Raw genomic sequence first — 23368 nt, 5'->3', positions numbered from 1 at the left:
AACAAGAGACAGACCATCTTGGGCTGGGTATTATGCAACGAGAAAGGATTAATCGGGAATTTAGCTGTGAGTGAACCTTGGAGATGAGTGACTATAACATGGTAGAATTCTTTATCAAGGTGGATTGTGAGGTGTTGATTCTGAGACCGGGGTCCTGAATATCAATAAATGTCACTATGTTGGTATGAGGCATGATGGCTATGATGGACTGGGAAACATACTGAAAGGAAGGACAGTGGACAGCCAATGGTAGGCATTCCACCAAGAAAAAACAATAGGTCTGAGGATTGGGAGCAGTTTAAAATTCAGCAAAGGCAAATTCATAGAAATCATAGAATCCCTACAGTACAGAAAGAGGCCATTCGGCCCATCGAGTCTGCACCGACCACAATCCCACCCAGGCCCTACCCCCATATCCCTACATATCTACCCACTAATCCCTCTAACGTATGCATCTCAGGACACTAAGGGCAATTTTAGCATGGCCAATCGATCTAACCTGCACATCTTTGGACTGTGAGAGGAAACCCACACAGACACGAGGAGAATGTGCAAACTCCACACAGACAGTGACCCAAGCCGGGAATCGAACCCAGGTCCCTGGAGCTGTGAAGCAGCAGTGCTAACCACTGTGCTACCGTGCCGCCCCATTGATTAAGAAGAGGAAATAGAGTATGAAAGTAAGATGGAGGGGAACATAAAAACTGAGTGTAAAAGCCACGATAGGTATGTAAAGAGAAAAAGATTGACAAAAATGAATGTAGGCCTCTTCCAGTCAGGAACGAGGGAATTCAAAACAGGGAACCAAGAAATGGCTGAGGAACTAAATTCATACTTTGCTTTCATCCTCACAAAGGAAGACATGAATAATGTACTGGAAGTTCTGAGAAACAAATGTTTTAATGAGGAGCTGAAGGAAATCAGGATTAGTAGAGAAATGTTTTTGGGGAAATTAATGGGATTGAAGGTGGATAAATCTCCAGGATAAATCTTCATCCTAGAGTACCTAAGGAAGTGGCCCTAGAAGTAGATCCATTGCTGGTCATTTTCCAAAATTCTTTGGATACTGGAGTGGTTCCTACAGATTGGAACTAATGTAATTGAAGCTAATGTAAGCCCACTATTCAAAAAGGGAGGTGGAGAGAAAACAGGAACTATAGACCAGTGAGCCTAATGTCGGTAGCAGGAAAGTTGCTACAGTCCATTATCAAGGATTTCATAGCACAGCATTTAGTAAGCAGTGGTGTAATCAGACAAAGTCAGCATGGATTTATGAAAGAGAAATCATGCTTGACAAATCTACTCGAATTCATTGAGGATATACTGGCACTGGAGGGGGTGCAGAGGAGATTCACTAGGTTGACCCCTGAGTTGAGAGGGTTAGCTTATGAGGAGAAACTGAGTAGATTGGGGTTTTACTTATTGGAATTCAGAAGAATGAGGGGAGACCTTAGAGAAACATATAAGATTATGAAGGGAATAGATAAGAGAAGCAGGGAGGCTGTTTCCATTGGCAGGTGAAAATAGAATGGTGGGGAGGGGGCATGGCCTCAAAATAAAGGGGAGCAGATTTAGGACTGAGTTCAGGAGGAACCTCTTCACCCAAAGGGTTGTGAATCCGTGGAATTCCCTGCCAAGTGAAGCAATTGAGGCCACATCATTGGATATTTTTAAGGCAAGGATAGATAATTGTTTGAACAGTAAAGGAATTAAGGGTTATGGGAGTGGGTGGGTAAGTGGAGTTGAGTCCATGAAAAGATTAGCCATGATCTTATTGAATGGCGGAGCAAGCTCGAGGGGCCGGATGGCCTACTCCTGCTGCTAGTTCTTATGTAAGTAGAATTGACCAAGGAGAATGGGTGTATGTAGACTTTCGGAAGGCTTTCGACAAGGTCTCGCGTAGCAGATTACTATGTAAAGTTAAAATGCATGGGATTGCAGGTAGTGTCTTCAGATGGATCGAAAGCTGGTTAGCAGACAGGAAGCAAAGAGTTGGTATACGTGGGTCTTTTTTGAATTGCTAGGCAGTGACTAGTGGGGTACTGCAGGGCTCTGCACTCAGACCCCAACTGTTCACATTATATATTAATGAATTGGACAAGGGAACTAAATGCATTCTCTCCAAATTTGCACATGATACAAAGTTTGGTGGGAGGGTGAGCTGTGAGGAGGGTGCAGAGATGCTTTAGTGTGATTTGGACAGGCTGCGTGAGTGGGCATATGCATGGCAGATTCAGTATAATGTGGATAAATGTGAGGTTATCTGTTTCGCTGGCAAAAATAGGACGGCAGATTGTTATTTGAATGGCTTTAAATTGAGACAGGTGGACACGCAACAAGACCTTGGTATCTTCATGCATTAGTCACTGAAAGTAAGCATGCAGGTACAGTAGGCAACAAAGAAAACAAAGTTGACCTTCAAAATGAGAAGATTTTGAGTATAGGAATAGGGATGTTTCACTGTAATTGCATATGGCATTGTTGAGGCCACACCTGGAGTATTGTGTGCAGTTTTGATGTCCTTATCTGAGGAAGGATGTTCGTGCAATAGAGGGAGTGCAGTGAAGGTTTACCAGGCTGATTCCTGAGTTAGCAGGATTGTCATATGAGGTGGGACTAAGTCGGTTAGGATTATTTCATTGGAGTTCACGTGAGTTAGAGGGGATCGCATAGAAACTTTTAAAATTCTAATAGGATTAGACAATTTAGAGTCTGAAAGAATGTTCCTGATGGTGGGGGAGTCCAAAACTAAGGGTCATAGTTTGAGGATAAGCGATAAACCTTTTAGGACTGAGATGAGGAGAAATTTCTTCACCCAGAGTGGTGAATGTGTGGAATTCATTGACACATATAGCAACTAAGGTCAAATTGTGTGATTTCAAGAAAGAATTCGATCTAGCTCCTGAGGCTAAAGGGATCAACGGATATTGTTTGGGCGGGTGAAAATGTAGGGTCAAAGTATTGAATTTGATGATCAGCATGGCCATAATGAATGGCGGAGCAGGCTTGAAGGGCTGAATGGCCTACTGCTGCTTATATTTTCTACGTATGTTTCTATGTATGTCCCCTTCTGCTTGGATGAAGGAGATGTTAGAAATGTCAGTCAAAGACGAGAAAATATCAGCTCTTGCATTTTGGAAATAAGGTCAAACACGTGATAGGGTTTAAAAGGCTTATATTTCTGATTACAATAATTATTATTTCCATTTTAGTGAATGCATCATATGTTACTTATCTATCATTTTTTTCCTCTGGTAATTTTTCAATACAAAGTCTCAGCCCTCAGGCTACTGCTATATCAAGGAAATGATTGTCTCTTGGCTAGATTATTTTGTAAGCTTTGAGCTTGAAATGAGTATGTATTTTACAGCAGAAGAGCCAGTTCGATGTCAGTTCTTTATCACTAAGTGCATTGACTGATGACCCTTGAAGCCAGATGGTTTCCAGATAAATAAACTTCTAGAAGTGTTAAATAATTTAATCTATAAAAAGTTTGCTTGATTTAAAAGAAAATGTAACTATTCATAGAACCATAGAAAATTACAGCTCAGAAACAGGCCTTTTGGCCCTTCTTGTCTGTGCCGAATCATTTTATGCCTAGTCCCACTATATTCAATTTTCATAAGTAAAATGTAAACATCAAACGTTTATAAATTTAAGTACCGCAGAGAGTAATGGTTGCTGATTCTCAAAATGTCAGACTGCGATTACTTTATTGAGCCAAGAAACACACTATCCTGACTTGGAACAATATTGTCATTCCTTCATTCTAGCTGGTTCAAAATCCTGGAACACACTCCTTAACAGCACTGTGGGTGTACTTCAGGATGTGCTGCAGTCAAAAAGATTGCTCACCACCACATTTTCAAGGGCAATTGGGGATGGGCAATAAATGCTGACCTAATATTGGCATGATGATGACATTAATATTGATTGGTGAATTGCATATTAAGTGCTGATATTATGTAACCTGTAGTGTTGTAAAGCTTATCATTTAATTTTGTTTCCAGGAAGCCAGTGCTCTTTTGCAACAGTATAGACACCTAATGAAGAATGTTCTAGAAGATGTTAGACTAGTTAGACTGCAGCTTGAAGGAGGAGCCATCCTGGCCAGACTGAGAAAAGAGGAATCATTTATCTCTGGAACGGGAGTGTACAGGTAACTTCAGCACAGACTTTTAGGAGAACATTTCAGAGTCTAATTTGTTGAGAATTCAGTACACCATTTTAGATCATGGCCGAAATTCTCCAACCATTCACACCCCACTGCTGCTGCCAGTGAGAATGGAGAATTTGGCACTCTGCTAAATCTCCATTCACTGTAGCAGGACCAGAGAATTCCAGCTGTGGGTGAGGTCCGAGAATCCGACCTCTCAAATCTGTTAGCGTGTTATCTGGTAATATTCATAGATTTTGCATTTTATATTGTGGTGGATTTGGGCTACGTTGAAGACTTTCTATACAGTTGAAGTTCTATATTAATAGATGGCCTCTACAGCTAAATGATGAAGTAAATTATATAGATTTGGACTGCATTGTTAATTGCATCACTTGCTTTTATAGCAGAGGGATGTGCATGGAGAATTAATTTTAGTAGGAACTGGTCATTAATCAAGGTAGCAGCCAATCCTACCGAGACTAGTGAGGAAGAAATGTTTTCTGCCTGTAGGGGTGCCACATGTAATGAATTTGAACATCCTCAAATCAATTACTTGCTAAAGGGGCAAAGACCACAACAAAAATCTGCCCTTAATTTGGCACTAGATTTACTAAGTGGGAAAAATGTTATATTGATGGAAGTTCTTGCTTTTCTGAAGTTAGCAAAGTTATATTTGTGTAGCAGTGTCAAGCCAGCAGTATTCTGGATCAAGCCAGGTTGATTCTCATCGGGAAAGTTTGTTGACAGGGAGTATCCATCTGGGTAAAGAGGGAAAGGTTTGCACTATAAAGCAACTTTCACAATCTCATCACTTTACAAAGTGCTTCTCACAAACAAATTATTTTTGAATTACAGTCACTGTTGTAATGTAGGAAACAAAGAATTCCTTGGCCCAAACACCTCTGCCTTGAAATCCAAAAATGTCAATAACTTTCTTTATGGGTGCCGTCTTCCCAGCCCTGTTTTGGCGGTGGGATGGGTGCGTTGCCGATTTAAATATTAATGTCATGATTAGCCTTGGTGCATCCGGCATGGCTGTTTTTGGCTTCCCGGACACTTCCCCCTTGTTGGCAAGAATCACTCATGGTTCCCACCAACAGGAATCAGGCCCCATGGCAATGCCAAGGAGATTAGAGGCCATTAAAACCCCTGGGTGGTTGGGGGCATGGTGAAGCAATGGCATCAGGCATTTTCAGCCTGGCAGTGCCACCGGGTACCCTGGTAGTGCCCACCAGGGGCAGTGCCAAGGGGGTGGAGCCAGAGTGGGGCTGGGATCTGAGTGGGGCTGGGGGTATGACATGAAACAAGGGGGATAGCTCTGCAGGGGGATATGCAAGGGAGGGTGATCGATAGACAGGGTGATCAGCAAAATGGGGGGAGGAGCAGGTGACAGATGGGGTGATCGGCAAAGTGAGGGGCGGGTGAGGGGAGATATGATCAGCAAAGTGGGGGGTGACTGCGGAGGGCTGCACCATGGAGTCATGACAAGGGTCATTGCAAGTAAATTGCAAGTCACATCATAAAACTATCCACGGACCTGTTCAAATTTGTGACAGCGGCCATCCACAGATAAAATTACTTTCTTCCAGCATCTTTTTGTTAAACTGAAATTCAACTTGTTTATTGCTGCTGTATTTTTAATAAAATCATTCCCACCCAACTTCAGTCCTGGTTCTTAAATCTCCTTTCACAAAACAAACATGTTTTGTTGAGCGAGTTCCAATTTTAAATTTGCAGTGGAAGTCTAGTCTGGAAGAGAGTGAAAGTTGTTATTTAAATGCAATCAAATGGACTGATGGAGCAGTGGATGAAAATGGAATAATCTGAAGGTGCTGAACCCACCAATTCATAGAATGAATTTAAGCAAGATGCAAATCATGTGTAAGCTGACTTATTACTGCTCCCTGACTTTTATTTCCAACAATCACATAAGTTTATCTTCTAAAATTCGTGTATAAACAATATATAGTGAATACCATCTAAGCACCAATTTACAGAAGAAAAAATAAGAGTTCTGACACGATGTTAATTGAACAATAAAGAGGACAAAACAAATTTAATTGCAAGTTAATGACATGTCAACCATATTATATCAAAATTCATTTCTTACTGTTCTGCCCCCTTTCCTTTTTTTAGTCCATCTAAATGCCTATGAATCACAAATCTCATTGTCAAGATTTGACTATAAATAATTTTAAAAACACTGCAGATTAGGAACGTTGATAAGATTGGTCAGTCCCTATCGTCCTTCAGATAATGTACTGCTTGGGTACAATTATTCATTTTACCCGCAGGGTGAAGAAAGGGGTAAAATGACAATTCTATTATTTTTCACATTGAAAAATACTCAAAATGGTGTACTTTTAAAATTTAAGCAACCAACAAAAGCTTTAGAAAACAAAAGTCTTATATGGTCAGTAGTGTAGGAAAAAAATCTGAACTCATAAGGAAGTCAGAAAACTTGAATGAGAAATACAAAGTGTTCCTGCATTAAATCTGATACAGTTCTACTGCAATCACCAAGAAAAAATAATTAAGGGTGCAATATAGGACATAAGATAAGGTCATTGGACTTGGATAAGCTAACAGGATGTTCAGGCAAGTGGAAAAAGAAACTTAATAAGCATGAGATGATGTATTTTGGCAGGAGGGATAGGGAAAAGCAATATAGACATAATGGTATAGTTCTAAAGAGTGTGCAGGGACAGAGGGAACTTGGAGTCCAAGCATTGAGTGAGTAGTTAGCAGAGCATATGGGATCTTGGACTTCATTAATAAAGCAACTGAGTACAAAAGCATAGAAGCCATATACACCTTTAGTTGTGGCCTAACTCCGCTTCTGTGAGTTCCACAAGCCTTTAAGATCTCTCTGCTGTTTGGATTCTGGCCTCTTCTGCATCTCCATTTTTAATCCTCCTCCATTGTGGCCATGCCTTCACTGCTCGAGCCCTAAACTCTGGAATTTCCTCTCTAAACTTTTGTGTCTCTATCTCTTACCTCCTTTAAGGCATTCTTTAAAATGGTACATCTGCCCAACCTTTTAGTCATCCGTCCTTAAATCTCATGGAATCATAGAATGGCTACAGCACAGGAGAAGGCCTTTGGACTTGTCATGTCCATGTTGACTCAGGAGGGCAAAAAGAGGACACGAGATTGTTTTGGCAGATAAGGCAAAGGGGAAACCAAAGAGCTTCTACAAATACATAAAGGGCAAAAGAGTAACAAGGAAGAGAGTAGGGCCTCTTAAGGATCAACAAGGTCATCTATGTGCGGATCCACAAGAGATGGGCGAGATCCTAAATGAATATTTCTCATCAGTATTTACTGTTGAGAAAAGCATGGATGTTAGGGAACTTGGGGAAATAAATAGTGATGTCTTGAGGAATGTACATATTACAGAAAAGGAGGTGCTGGAAGTCTTAAAGCGCATCAAGGTAGATAAATCGCTGGGACCTGATGAAGTGTATCCCAGGACATTGTGGGAGGCTTGGGAGGAAATTGCGGATCCCCTAGCTGAGATATTTGAATCATCGATTGTCACGGGTGAGGTGCCTGAAGATTGGAGAGTGGCAAATGTTGTGCCTTTGTTTAAATAGGGCTGCAGGGAAAAGCCTGGGAACTACAGGCCAGTGAGCCTCACATCTGTGGTAGGTAAATTTTTGGAAGGTATTTTGAGAGACAGGATCTACAGGCATTTAGAGAAGCAAGGACTCTTTAGGGACAGTCAGCATGGCTTTGTGAGTGGAAAATCATGTCTCACAAATTTGATTGAGTTTTTTTAAGGGGTAACCAAGAAGGTAGATAAGGGCAGTGCAGTTGATGTTGTCTACATGGCCTTTAGCAAGGCCTTTGACAAGGTACCGCATGGTAGGTTGTTGCATAAAGTTAAATCTCACGGGATCCAGGGTGAGGTATTTAAATGGATACAAAATTGGCTTCTTGACAGAAGCCAGAGGGTGGTTGTAGAGAGTTGTTTTTCAAACTGGAGGCCTGTGACCAGCGGTGTGCCTCAGGGATCAGTGCTGGGTCCACTGTTATTTGTCATTTATATTAATGATTTGGCTGAGAATATAGGAGGCATGGTTAGTAAGTTTGCAGATGACACCAAGATTGGTGGCATAGTGGACAGTGAAGAAAGTTATCTCCAATTGCAACGGGATCTTGATCAATTGGGCCAGGGGGCTAACGAATGGCAGATGGAGTTTAATTTAGACAAATGCGAGGTGATGCATTTTGGTAGATTGAACCACGGCAGGACTTACTCAGTTAATGGTAGGGTGTTGGGGAGAGTTACAGAACAAAGAGATCTAGTGGTACATGTTCATAGCTCCTTGAAAGTGGAGTCACAGGTGGACAGAGTGGTGAAGACGGCATTCGGCATGCTTGGTTTCATCGGTCAGAACATTGAATACAGGAGTTGGGATGTCTTGTTGAAGTTGTACAAGACATTGGTAAGGCCACACTTGGAATACTGTGTGCAATTCTGGTCACCCTAGTATAGAAAGGATATTATTAAACTAGAAAGAGTGCAGAAAAGATTTACTAGGATGCTACTGGGACTTGATGGATTGAGTTATAAGGAGAGGCTGAATAGACTGGGACTTTTTCTCTGGAGCGTAGGAGGTTGAGGGGGTGATCTTATAAAGGTCTATAAAATAATGAGAGGCGTAGACAAGGTAGATAGTCAATATCTTTTCCCAAAGGTAGGGAAGTCTAAAACTAGAGGGCATAGGTTTAAGGTGAGAGGGGAGAGATACAAAAGTGTCCAGAGGGGCAATTTTTTCACACACAGGGTGATGAGTGTCTGGAACAAGCTGTCAGACGTAGTAGTAGAGACGGGTAAAATTTTGTCTTTTAAAAAGCATTTAGATAGTTACGTGGGTACAATGGGTATAGAGGGGCATGGGTCAAATGCGGGCAATTGGGATTAGCTTAGGGGTTTTAAAAAAAAAAGGGCGGCATGGACAAGTTGGGCTGAAGGGCCTGTTTCCATGCTGTAAACCTCTATGACTCTATGACTCATTGCAAGAGCAATTTAGCTCATTCTCCTCCCTGCCCCTCTCCTGCAGCTGTGCGATTTCTTTATCCATTTCTGTTGCTTATGCAATTTCATTTTGAATGCCCCAATTGAATTTGCCTCCACCACTCACAACCACTTACTGTGCAACAAACTTCTCCCTCATGTCAACTTTGATTCATTTGCCAATCGCTTTAAATCTACATCCTCTTTTTCTCAACCCTCTGCCACTAGGAACAGTTTATCTCTCCTGGCTTTAAGTTTTGAAGGTAAGTTCCAGGGCCTAAAGCGCTAGGCAGCTGGAGTAGCGGGGACCAGGGGAGGCTGAGCAGAGTGTGAGGCAACTGGAGTGACAGGACCCAGGAGAGCTTAAGTGGAGTACAAACTGTTGGAATGGTATGGCCTGGGGAGCTTGAGCAGAGTACGAAGCAGCCAGATTGGGACCCGCTGGCATCGCAAAGTGAGTGCTAGACTGTGTGGGTGGAGGGTGGGCAGATGTGAGGGGATGGACGATGGGCGCATGTGATGGGGTGGGGAGTGGACGCAGCTCACTGGCATGCTGAGAAAGTGAGTGGTAAACTGTGTGAGGTGTGGGGGGAAGGGAGAGAGTGTGTGTGGGTGGGGGAGGGAGGGAGAGAGTGTGTGTGGGTGGGGGAGGGAGGGAGAGAGTGTGTGTGGGTGGGGGAGGGAGGGAGAGAGTGTGTGAGGGGGGAGGGAGAGAGTGTGTGAGGGGGAGGGAGAGAGTGTGTGAGGGGGGAGGGAGAGAGTATGTGAGGGGGGAGGGAGAGAGTATGTGAGGGGGGAGGGAGAGAGTGTGTGAGGGGGGAGGGAGCGAGTGTGTGAGGGGGGAGGGAGCGAGTGTGAGAGGGGGGAGGGAGCGAGTGTGGGAGGGGGGAGGGAGCGAGTGTGTGAGGGGGGAGGGAGCGAGTGTGTGAGGGGGGAGGGAGCGAGTGTGTGAGGGGGGAGGGAGCGAGTGTGTGAGGGGGGAGGGAGCGAGTGTGTGAGGGGGGAGGGAGCGAGTGTGTGAGGGGGAGGGAGCGAGTGTGTGTGGAGGGAGGGAGTGTGTGTGTGGGGAGGGAGGGAGTGTGTGTGTGTGGGGGGAGGGAGAGAGTGTGTGTGGGGGGAGGGAGAGAGTGTGTGGGGGGAGGGAGAGAGTGTGTGTGGGGGGAGGGAGAGAGTGTGTGTGGGGGGAGGGAGAGAGTGTGTGTGGGGGGAGGGAGAGAGTGTGTGTGGGGGGAGGGAGAGAGTGTGTGTGGGGGGAGGGAGAGAGTGTGTGTGGGGGGAGGGAGAGAGTGTGTGTGGGGGGAGGGAGAGAGTGTGTGTGGGGGGAGGGAGAGAGTGTGTGTGGGGGGAGGGAGAGAGTGTGTGTGGGGGGAGGGAGAGAGTGTGTGTGGGGGGAGGGAGAGAGTGTGTGTGGGGGGAGGGAGAGAGTGTGTGTGGGGGGAGGGAGAGAGTGTGTGAGGGGGCAGGGAGAGAGTGTGTGAGGGGGCAGGGAGAGAGTGTGTGAGGGGGAGGGAGCGAGCGTGTGTGGGGGGAGGGAGCGAACGTGTGTGGGGGGAGGGAGCGAACGTGTGTGGGGGGAGGGAGAGAGCGTGTGTGGGGGGAGGGAGAGAGCGTGTGTGGGGGGAGGGAGAGAGCGTGTGTGGGGGGAGGGAGAGAGCGTGTGTGGGGGGAGGGAGAGAGCGTGTGTGGGGGGAGGGAGAGAGCGTGTGTGGGGGGAGGGAGAGGGCGTGTGTGGGGGGAGGGAGAGGGCGTGTGTGGGGGGAGGGAGAGGGCGTGTGTGGGGGGAGGGAGAGGGCGTGTGTGGGGGGAGGGAGAGAGCATGTGTGGGGGAGGGAGAGTGTGAGCGTGTGTGGGGGAGGGAGAGTGTGTGTGTGTGGGGGGGAGGGAGTGTGTGTGGGGGGAGAGGGGGAGGGAGTGTGTGTGGGGGGAGAGAGAGTGTGTGTGTGTGTGGGGAGGGAGGGAGTGTGTGTGGGGGGAGGGAGAGTGTGTGTGTGTGTGTGGGGGGGGGAGGGAGTGTGTGTGGGGGGAGGGAGTGTGTGTGGGGGGAGGGAGTGTGTGTGGGGGGAGGGAGTGTGTGTGAGGGAGGAGGGAGAGCGTGTGAGGGGGGAGGGAGAGCGTGTGAGGGGGGGAGGGAGAGCGTGTGAGGGGGGGAGGGAGAGCGTGTGAGGGGGGGAGGGAGAGCGTGTGAGGGGGGGAGGGAGAGCGTGTGAGGGGGGGAGGGAGAGCGTGTGAGGGGGGGAGGGAGAGCGTGTGAGGGGGGGAGGGAGAGCGTGTGAGGGGGGGAGTGAGAGCGTGTGAGGGGGGGAGGGAGAGCGTGTGAGGGGGGGAGGGAGAGCGTGTGAGGGGGGGAGGGAGAGCGTGTGAGGGGGGGAGGGAGAGCGTGTGAGGGGGGGAGGGAGAGCGTGTGAGGGGGGGAGGGAGAGCGTGTGAGGGGGGGAGGGAGAGCGTGTGAGGGGGGGAGGGAGAGCGTGTGAGGGGGGGAGGGAGAGCGTGTGAGGGGGGGAGGGAGAGCGTGTGAGGGGGGGAGGGAGAGCGTGTGAGGGGGGGAGGGAGAGCGTGTGAGGGGGGGAGGGAGAGCGTGTGAGGGGGGGAGGGAGAGCGTGTGAGGGTGGGAGGGAGAGCGTGTGAGGGTGGGAGGGAGAGCGTGTGAGGGTGGGAGGGAGAGCGTGTGAGGGTGGGAGGGAGAGCGTGTGAGGGTGGGAGGGAGAGCGTGTGAGGGTGGGAGGGAGAGCGTGTGAGGGTGGGAGGGAGAGCGTGTGAGGGTGGGAGGGAGAGCGTGTGAGGGTGGGAGGGAGAGCGTGTGAGGGTGGGAGGGAGAGGGTGGGAGGGAGAGCGTGTGAGGGTGGGAGGGAGAGCGTGTGAGGGTGGGAGGGAGAGTGTGAGTGGATGGGAGGAAAGGGAAAGTGAGAGTGGGGAGAAGTGAGAGAGAAAGAGGGGGAGTGAGTGGTGGGTGGGGTGGGGGGGGGCAGCGAGAGAATGTGGGGAGGGAGACTCTAGCGGGATCCCCTTTTTAACTCCACTCGTGGGCTTATCTCAGGTTTGGTTCTCCGTTACCCAAACCCCACCAATGTCCGAGTGATTCTCTCTCTCGCCGATGGAACAACGGCCACCTTGCGCCTACTTCACTAGAGTAGCGCTCCCAAGAGAGAGAAAAGGAAACTGCTGCCTATCCACTACCTGGCAGCCTTTCCTGAATGGGCAGTTTCGAAGCGCCCAGAGTACCCTCAGTTCTACACTCCGGAATTATGGTAAGGGATATTTAATATTGTGACTTGGTCAGAGATCGTTGGTGAGAAATTGAAAAGATCAAAACGGACTCCAATGGAAGTCAAAGATATATATATATATTTGTTAAAACATCAAGGTCAAGATCACCAAACACCAGGAAAACAACACATAATGCCTTATGCTCTATAAGACTATAGCTATGGAAGGAATACTAAAATGGGCACAACGGGAATGCTTATTTTACCCAAGTTTACCAGTGTCTTAAACTATGAAAGGTGCATGCAAAAGCCCCTCCCCCCTCCCCAAAGCCTCATCCACTATGATGATCTCGGGAACTTCGCGAATTACCGGAGGATACTCACAATCCTAGTTTAAATTGCTCAGTGGGCTTCGGGCTGCGTGCTGGAGACGAACGAGAGGCAGGCAGGAACAGGAGAAGAGAGAGGAGAGAGAGACCAGAGCTTGCTTGTCCCTTTTTAAAACCTGAACCAGTCATTCTCTCACACAAAACAGTTTCTGATCATTGGTAATTTTGATTGACTGGAACAAAAGGGCCGGAACTGTCGGGACCGCCCTTAATTGATATTTTAATGTCTTTTAAATGTTCTCTGAGTCAGCCTGATTGGAATCCCATCAGTGAGCTGAGTCTTGATATTGTCTGTGGATGGAATGATCTCTGTTCTCATTGTCTTGCTGCTGGGCTATTTACTCCTTGTCTGCTGGCCACGGTTTCTCCTTTGTTTCCTGTTGATTAGATTATCCCTGTCTCGACCTTCTCGTTATTCCCAGCCTCTTGCATATTCACGTGGTTGTAAAGGTTCCTGACAGCCAGCCGGCCATTTTCCTTATCCCTGGGTTCTTTAATCATGGAGGATTTGCCCTAAAACTTACAGACAGCCCATCAAACACTTGTAAAAAGTCCATGTGGACCATATGTGCTGTATTGACCTCATCAGCCCTCTTGTGTTATCACCTCAAAAAATTCAATCAAATTAGTTAAACGTGATTACTTTTAATGAATGTGTGGTGGTTTTCCTTTAATTAATCCACATTTGCTTGTTAACTGACTTAATTTTGTTCTGGATTATTGTTTCTAAAAGCTTTCACACCAGTGAGGTTAAACTGATTGACCTGTAATTGCTAGGTTCATCTTTGTACCCTTCTTTGAATAAGGGTATAATACCTGCATTACTCCAGTCTACTGGAATCACCAGCCGCACTACTCCCACTCCTCCCTCTTCTCCATATTTAAGCATTAAAGGAAGGCTGAGCTTTTCTTCTACCTCTGCAATTTCCAATATTACTTCCTTCAGCATCCTCAGATGTATTCCATCTGGTCCTGGTCAGTGTTATATGCAGCCAGCTTTTCTTGTACCTCTGCTTTATCAATTTTTAGTCTATTCAATATCTCGACTTCCTCCTTTTTTCACTGTATCTTTGAAAGCATCTTCTTCAAAGTGTTCATTTAGCAACTCGGCTATATCCTTTGCTTCCACACTTGAGTCTTTATGGTATCTAATTGACCCATCCTCCTTCTTACTACCTTTTTATTATTTACATAATTAGATAACTTTTGGATTTTCTTTACATTAGCTACCAGTTTCTGCTCATACTTTATTTTTGCCTCTCTAATTTCCATTTGCACCTGCCCTTTGAACTTCCTGTAATCAGTCTGGTCCTCATCTATATTAATAATCACTTGTCAAACACTTTTTTCAGCTTAATCTTACTCTCTATCTCTTTCATCATCCAGGGAGGTCTGGCTTTGGTTGTACTACCTTTCATCCCCATGGACATGTGCCTTGATTGTACCTGAACCATCGCCACCTTGAAGGCCAGCCCATTGTTTGATTATGGTTTCGCCATTCAATCTTTTATTCAGGTTTACCTGGATAGATTCGGTCTCAACTCACTGAAATTAGTCCTCCTCTGGTTAAGTATTTTTACTTGATATCATAGAATCACAGAGGTTTACAACATGGAAACAGGCCCTTCGGCCCAACTTGTTCATGCCGCCCTTTTTTTAAAAACCCCTAAGCTAATCCCAATTGCCCGCATTTGGCCCATATCCCTCTATACCCATCGTACCCATGTAACTATCTAAATGCTTTTTAAAAGACAAAATTGTACCCGCCTCTACTACTACCTCTGGCAGCTTGTTCCAGACACTCACCACCCTCCTGTGTGAAACAGTTGCCCCTCTGGACACTTTTGTACCTCTCCCCTTAAACCTATGCCCTCTCGTTTTAGACTCCCCCACATTTGGGAAAAGATATTGACTATCTACCTTGTCTATGCCCCTCATTATTTTATAGACCTCTATAAGGTCACCCCTCAGTCTCCTACGCTCTAGAGAGAAAAGTCCCTGTCTATTCAGCCTCTCCTTATAACTCAATCCATCAAGTCCCGGTAGCATCCTAGTAAATCTTTTCTGCACTCTTTCTAGTTTAATAATAGCCTTTCTATAATAGGGTGACCAGAATTGCACACAGTATTCCAAGTATTGACTTACCAATGTCTTGTACAACTTCAACAAGACGTACCAACTCCTGTATTCAATGTTCTGACCGATGAAACCAAGCATGCCGAATGCGTCCTTCACCACTCTGTCCACCTGTGACTCCACTTTCAAGGAGCTATGAACATGCACCCCCAGATCTCTTTGTTCTGTAACTCTCCCCAACGCCCTACCATTAACTGAGTAAGTCCTGCCATGGTTCAATCTACCAAAATGCATTACCTCGCATTTGTCTAAATTAAACTCCATCTGCCATTCGTCAGCCCACTGGCCCAATTGATCAAGATCCCGCTGCAATTGGAGATAACCTTCCTCACTATCACCATGCCACCAATCTTGGTGTCTTCTGCAAACTTACTAACCATGCTCCCTATATTCTCATCCAAATCATTAATATAAATGACAAATAACAGTGGGCCCAGCACTGATCCCTGAGGCACACCGCTGGTCACAGGCCTCCAGTTTGAAAAACAACTCTCTACAGCCACCTCTGGCTTCTGTCAAGAAGCCAATTTTGTATCCATTTAGATACCTCACCCTGGATCCCGTGAGTTTTAACTTTATGCAACAACCTACCATGCGGTACCTTGTCAAAGGCCTTGCTAAAGTCCATGTAGACAACATCAACTGCACTGCCCTCATCTATTGCTCCTCTATTGCTCTTTTCCATAGCTAATCTAAACATTTATGATAGTGATCTCTTTCTCTCATGTAACATCCTTGTTGTCTGAAGTTATTAAGCATGGCTCATGCCATGATATCACAATCTATCTCAGCAAGTCCGGGATTGTACCTGCACTGTTGGTGTTATTCTGCATCACACTCGAACCAACAAGCCAACTGAACTTGGATCTCTGAACTAGTCCCCCTCTCTAACAAGCATACCGTTTTGGATATTGTTGGGGGGGGTTATGGCCTATCAAGGGATAACAACAGCAGCAGCCAAAGCAATGACACCATGGCTGGCTCTGTTGTTAAGCAGGGAGGGACAAAGAGCACTAAAGCAATCATTATAGGGGACTCTATAGTTAGGGGTGCAGATAGGCGCTTCTGTGGACATGAAAGAGACTCCAGGATGGTATGGTGCCAGGGCCCAGGATGTCTCTGAATGGGCAGAAAGCATTCTGAAGGGGAACAGCCAGAGGTTGTGGTACATATTGGTACTAACGACATAGGTAGGAAGAGCGATGAGGACCTGCAGCAGCAATGTAGGGAGTTAGGTAGAAAGTTTAAAAAGCAGGACCTCTAGGGTTGCAATCTCAGGATTACTCCCTGTGCCATGTGCTAGTGAGGCTAGGAATAGGAAGATAGTGCACCTCAACACATGGTTAAACAGCTGATGTAGGAGGGAGGGTTTCAGATATCTGGACCATCGGGGTCTCTTCCGGGGCAGATGGGACCGGTATAAGGAGGGGTTGCATCTAAACTGGAAGGGCATAAATATTCTGGCCGAGAGGTTTGCTAGAGTCACACGGGAGGATTTAAACTGGCTTGGCAGGCGGGTGGGAACCAAAGCAAAGGTGAACTAGCTGAACGGGAACCAGAGAGTAGGGCCAGTAAGACTCAGAGCAGGCAGGGTGCGGTTGCGAATCAAAGAGGGTCTGGTGGACTGAAGTGCATTTATTTCAATGCGAGAAGTGTCACAGGTAAGGCAGATGAATTTAGAGCTTGGATTAGTACTAGGAACTATGATGTTGTTGCCATTACAGAGACTTGGTTAAGAGAAGGACAGGATTGGCAGCTTAACATTCCAGGATACAGATGTTACAAGTGGGATGTAAAAGGGGTGGGGGAGTGGCATTACTGGTTAAGGAGAATATCACAGCTGTACTGCGGGAGGACACCTCGGAGGGCTCATACAGTGAGGCAATATGGGTAGAGCTCAGGAATAGGAAGCTCAAAATGTTGGGGTTTAAAATAGGCCACCCAACAGCCAGCAGGAGATAGAGGAACAGATTTTGGCAAGATGTAAAAGTAACGGGTGTTGTGGTGGGAGGTTTTAACATCCCCTATATTGACTGGGTCTCACTTAGTGCTAGGGGCATGGATGGGGCCGAGTTTGTAAGGAGCATCCAAGAGGGCTTCTTGAAACTAAGTAGATAGTCCAACTAGGGAAAGGGCCATACTGGACCTGGTATTGGGGAATGAGCCCAGCCAGGTGGTCGATGTTTCAGTAGGGGCACAGTTTGGTAACAGTGCCCCCAATTCAGTAAACTTTAAGGCACTGATGGATAAAGATAAATGTAGTCCTCAAGTGAAGGTGCTAAATTGGGGGAAGGCTAATTAAAACAATATTAGGCAGGAACTGAAGAATGTAGATTGGGGGCAGATGTTTGAGGGCAAATCAACTTCTGGCACGTGGGAGGCTTTCAAGTGCAAGTTGATAGGGATTCAGGACCGGCACATTTCTATAAGGATGAAGGATAAGTGTGGCAAATCTTGGGAACGAGAGATATTGTGAGCCTAGTTAAAGAGAAAAAGGAAGCATTTGTCAAAGTAGGAGGCTGGGGGACACACGAAGCAAGTGTGGAATACAAGGAAAGCAGAAAGAAACTTGAGCAAGGATTAAAGAGGGTTAAAAGGGGTCACGAAAAAGCATTGGCCAGCAGGATTAAGGAAAATCCCAAAACGTTTTATACATATATAAAGAGCAAGAGGGTAGCCAGGGTGAGGGTTGGCCCACTCAAGGACAGGGGAGGGAATCTATGCATGGAGCCAGAGGAAGTGGGCGAGGTGTTAAATGAGTACTTTGCATCAGTGTTCACCAAACAGAAGGACTTGGTGGATGATGAGTCTGGGAAAAAGTGTGTAGATAGTTTGAGTCATATTGAGATCAAAAAGGAGGAGGTATTGGGGTTCTTGAGGAACATTAAGGTAGACAAGTCCCAGGGATTGATGGGATATACCCCAGAATACTGAGAGAGGCAAAGGAGGAAATTGCTGGGGCCTTGAGAGAAAACTTTGTATCCTCACTGGCTACAGGGGAGGTCATGATGTGGAGATGCCGACGTTGGACTGGGGTAAACACAGTAAGAAGTTTAACAACACCAGGTGAAAGTCCAACAGGTTTATTTGGTAGCAAAAGCCACACAAGCTTTCGGAGTTCTAAGCCCCTTCTTCAGGTGAGTGGGAATGTGTATTGTCTCCAGACAAGACAGCCAGTGAAACTCTGCAGGTCCACGCAACTGTGGGAGTTACAAATAGTGTGACATGAACCCAATATCCCGGTTGAGGCCGTCCTCGTGTGTGCGGAACTTGGCTATCAGTTTCTGCTCAGCGACTCTGCGCTGTCGTGTGTCGCGAAGGCCACCTTGGAGAACGCTTACCCGAATATCAGAGGCCGAATGCCCATGACCGCTGAAGTGCTCCCCAACAGGAAGTGAACAGTCTTGCCTGGTGATTGTCGAGCGGTGTTCATTCATCCGTTGTCGCAGCGTCTGTATAGTTTCCCCAATGTACCATGCCTCGGGACATCCTTTCTTGCAGCGTATCAGGTAGACAACGTTGGCCGAATTGCAAGAGTATGTACCGTGTACCTGGTGGATGGTGTTCTCACGTGAGATGATGGCATCTGTGTCGATGATCCGGCACGTCTTGCAGAGGTTGCTATGGCAGGGTTGTGTGGTGTCATGGTCACTGTTCTCCTGAAGGATGGGTAGTTTGCTGCGGACAATGGTCTGTTTGAGGTTGTGCGGTTGTTTGAAGGCAAGAAGTGGGGGTGTGGGGATGGCCTTGGCGAGATGTTCGTCTTCATCAATGACATGTTGAAGGCTCCGGAGGAGATGCCGTAGCTTCTCCGCTCCGGGGAAGTACTGGACAACGAAGGGTACTCTGTCCACCGTGTCCCGTGTTTGTCTTCTGAGGAGGTCGGTGCGGTTTTTCGCTGTGGCACATTGGAACTGTTGATCAATGAGTCGAGCGCCATATCCTGTTCTTATGAGGGCATCTTTCAGCGTCTGGAGGTGTCTGTTGCGATCCTCCTCATCCGAGCAGATCCTGTGTATACGGAGGGCTTGTCCGTAGGGGATGGCTTCTTTAACGTGTTTAGGGTGGAAGCTGGAGAAGTGGAGCATCGTGAGGTTATCCGTGGGCTTGCGGTACAGTGAGGTGCTGAGGTGACCGTCCTTAATGGAGATGCACGTGTCCAAGAATGCAACCGATTCCGGAGAGTAGTCTATGGTGAGTCTGATGGTGGGATGGAACTTGTTGATGTCATCATAGAGTTGTTTCAGTGATTGTTCACCATGAGTCCAAAGGAAGAAAATGTCATCGATGTATCTAGTGTATAGCATCGGTTGAAGGTCCCGTGCGGTGAAGAAGTCTTGTTCGAACCTGTGCATGAAGATATTGGCATATTGAGGTGCGAATTTGGTCCCCATGGCTGTTCCGTGTGTCTGGATGAAGAACTGGTTGTTGAAGATGAAGATATTGTGGTCCAGGATGAAGCGGATGAGATGTAAAATTGCATCTGGAAACTGGCAGTTGTTGGCGCTGAGCACTGAGGCCGTTGCAGCAATGCCATCGTCATGGGGGATGCTGGTGTAGAGTGCCGAGACATCCATTGTGACGAGGAGCGCTCCTGGTTCAACTGCTCCATGTGTGCCGAGTTTCTGTAGGAAGTCCGTCGTGTCGCGACAAAAGCTGGGGGTTCTTTGTACAATGGGTTCCAGGATGCCCTCGACATAGCCGGAGAGGTTCTCGCACAGGGTCCCATTGCCTGATAAAATGGGACGGCCGGGTGTGTTTGCCTTGTGTATCTTCGGGAGGCAGTAGCGATCTCCAACGTGGGGAGTACGTGGGATGAGAGCACGGAGGGTGTTCTGAAGGTCCGGATCAAAGGTCGTGATCAGAGTGTTGAGTTGACGGGTGTGTTCTTTGGTCGGATCTGCAGGTATCCGCGTTGGAGATCTCTACTGCCTCCTGAAGATACACAAGGCAAACACACCCGGCCGTCCCATCGTATCGGGCAATGGGACCCTGTGCGAGAACCTCTCCGGCTATGTCGAGGGCATCCTGGAACCCATTGTACAAAGAACCCCCAGCTTTTGTCGCGACACGACGGACTTCCTACAGAAACCCAGCACACATGGAGCAGTTGAACCAGGAGCGCTCCTCGTCACAATGGATGTCTCGGCACTCTGCACCAGCATCCCCCATGACGATGGCATTGCTGCAACGGCCTCAGTGCTCAGCGCCAACAACTGCCAGTTTCCAGGTGCAATTTTACATAGAACATAGAACAGTACAGCACAGAACAGGCCCTTCGACCCACGATGTTGTGCCGAGCTTTGTCTGAAACCCAGATCAAGCTATTTCCTCCCTATCATCCCGAAGTACTCCATGTGCCTATCCAATAGCTTCTTAAATGTTCCTAAATTTTCTGACTCCACTATCCCTGCAGGCAGTCCATTCCACACCCCAACCACTCTGAGTAAAAAACCTACCTCGGACATCCTTCCTATATCTCCCACCATGAACCCTATAGTTATGCCCCCTAGTTACCACTCCATTCACCCGAGGAAATAGTCTTTGAACGTTCACTCTATCTATCCCCCTCATCATCTTATAAACCTCTATCAAGTCTCCTCTCAACCTCCTCCGCTCCAAAGAGAAAAGCCCAAGTTCCCTCAACCTTTCCTCATAAGACCTACCCTCCAAACCAGGCAGCATCCTGGTAAATCTCCTCTGCACTCTTTCCAGCGCTTCCACATCCTTCTTGTAGTGAGGTGACCAGAACTGCACACAATATTCCAAATGTGGTCTCACCAAGGTTCTGTACAGTTGCAGCATAACCCCACGGCTCTTAAACTCAAACCCCCTGTTAATGAACGCCAACACACTATAGGCCTTCTTCACGGCTCTATCCACTTGAGTGGCAACCTTCAGAGATCTATGGATATGAACCCCAAGATCTCTCTGCTCCTCCACATTCTTCAGAACCCTACCTTTGACCCTGTAATCCACATTTAAATTTGTCCTACCAAAATGAATCACCTCGCATTTGTCAGGGTTAAACTCCATTTGCCATTTTTCAGCCCAGCTCTGCATCCTATCTATATCTCTTTGCAGCCTACAACAGCCCTCCACCTCATCCACTACTCCACCAATCTTGGTGTCATCAGCAAATTTACTGATCCACCCTTCAGCCCCCTCCTCCAAGTCATTTATAAAAATTACAAATAGCAGAGGACCAAGCACTGATCCCTGTGGCACTCCGCTGGTAACCGGTTTCCAGTCCGAAAATTTTCCATCCACCACCACCCTCTGTCTTCTGTTAGATAGCCAGTTACCTATCCAATCGGCCAAACTTCCCTCTATCCCACACATCCTTACTTTCTTCATAAGCTGACCGTGGGGGACTTTATCAAACGCCTTACTAAAATCCATGTATATGACATCAACTGCACTACCTTCATCTACACACTTAGTTACCTCCTCAAAAAATTCTATCAAATTTGTGAGGCAAGACTTGCCCTTCACAAATCCGTGCTGACTATCCCGGATTAAGCTGCATCTTTCTAAATGGTCGTAAATCCTATCCCTAAGGACCTTTTCCATCAACTTACCGACCACCGAAGTAAGACTAACCGGCCTATAATTACCAGGGTCATTTCTATTCCCTTTCTTAAACTGAGGAACCACATTCGCCACTCTGCAGTCCTCTGGCACCACCCCCGTGGACAGTGAGGACGCAAAGATCAATGCCAAAGGCTCTGCTATCTCATCCCTTGCCTCCCAAAGAATCCTAGGATATATTTCATCAGGCCCAGGGGATTTATCAACTTTCAGTTTATTCAAAATTGCTAGTACATCTTCCCTCCGAACATCTACTTCCTCCAGCCTATCAGCCTGTGACACCATCTCTTCCTCAAAAAAATGGCCCCTCTCCTTGGTGAACACCAAAGAAAAGTATTCATTCATCACCTCTCCTATCTCTTCTGACTCCATGCACAAATTCCCACTGCCGTCCTTGACCGGCCCCAGCCTCACCCTGGTCATTCTTTTATTCCTCACATAAGAGTAAAAAGCCTTGGGGTTTTACTTGATCCAACCCACCAAGGACTTCTCATGCCCCCTCCTAGCTCTCCTAAGCCCCTTTTTCAGCTCATTTCTTGCTAACTTGTAACCCTCCATCGAGCCAACTGAAACTTGTTTTCTCAACCTAACATACGCTTCCTTCTTCCTCATGACAAGACATTCCACCTCTTTTGTGAACCTTAATTTCCCACTCTGTCACCATATAGCCATGGCAATTATATCATAATGTGGAGATGCCGGCGTTGGACTGGGGCAAGCACAGCAAGAAGTCCCACAACACATCTCATCCGCTTCATCCTGGACCACAATATCTTCACCTTCAACAACCAGTTCTTCATCCAGACACACGGAACAGCCATGGGGACCAAATTCGCACCTCAATATGCCAACATCTTCATGCACAGGTTCGAACAAGACTTCTTCACCGCACGGGACCTTCAACCGATGCTATACACTAGATACATCGATGACATTTTCTTCCTTTGGACTCATGGTGAACAATCACTGAAACAACTCTATGATGACATCAACAAGTTCCATCCCACCATCAGACTCACCATAGACTACTCTCCGGAATCGGTTGCATTCTTGGACACGCGCATCTCCACTAAGGACGGTCACCTCAGCACCTCACTGTACCGCAAGCCCACGGATAACCTCACGATGCTCCACTTCTCCAGCTTCCACCCTAAACACGTTAAAGAAGCCATCCCCTACGGACAAGCCCTCCGTATACACAGGATCTGCTCGGATGAGGAGGATCGCAACAGACACCTCCAGACGCTGAAAGATGCCCTCATAAGAACAGGATATGGCGCTCGACTCATTGATCAACAGTTCCAATGTGCCACAGCGAAAAACCGCACCGACCTCCTCAGAAGACAAACACGGGACACGGTGGACAGAGTACCCTTCGTTGTCCAGTACTTCCCCGGAGCGGAGAAGCTACGGCATCTCCTCCGGAGCCTTCAACATGTCATTGATGAAGACGAACATCTCGCCAAGGCCATCCCCACACCCCCACTTCTTGCCTTCAAACAACCGCACAACCTCAAACAGACCATTGTCCGCAGCAAACTACCCATCCTTCAGGAGAACAGTGACCATGACACCACACAACCCTGCCACAGCAACCTCTGCAAGACGTGCCGGATCATCGACACAGATGCCATCATCTCACGTGAGAACACCATCCACCAGGTACACGGTACATACTCTTGCAATTCGGCCAACGTTGTCTACCTGATACGCTGCAAGAAAGGATGTCCCGAGGCATGGTACATTGGGGAAACTATACAGACGCTGCGACAACGGATGAATGAACACCGCTCGACAATCACCAGGCAAGACTGTTCTCTTCCTGTTGGGGAGCACTTCAGCGGTCACGGGCATTCGGCCTCTGATA

At 47.1% G+C, this 23368-nt stretch overlaps 1 protein-coding gene across 1 annotated transcript in view; it reads left to right on the top strand.

Annotated features, from left to right (window-relative positions):
- The window catches only part of plekhg4 (pleckstrin homology domain containing, family G (with RhoGef domain) member 4), a 213957-nt gene that overhangs the window by 100286 nt on the left and 90303 nt on the right, over nt 1-23368 (top strand). The window contains exon 10 of the mRNA XM_078210999.1: nt 4011-4159. Within this exon, the coding sequence (XP_078067125.1) occupies nt 4011-4159 (149 nt within the window). The remainder of the gene's footprint in view (nt 1-4010; nt 4160-23368) is intronic.

This window comes from Mustelus asterias, chromosome 4 (genome assembly GCF_964213995.1).
Source record: "Mustelus asterias chromosome 4, sMusAst1.hap1.1, whole genome shotgun sequence".
In the NCBI taxonomy this organism is placed as follows: Eukaryota; Metazoa; Chordata; class Chondrichthyes; order Carcharhiniformes; family Triakidae; genus Mustelus; species Mustelus asterias.
Note: the sequence above shows the minus strand (reverse complement) of the source record. Positions and strands in the feature narration are given on the sequence as shown.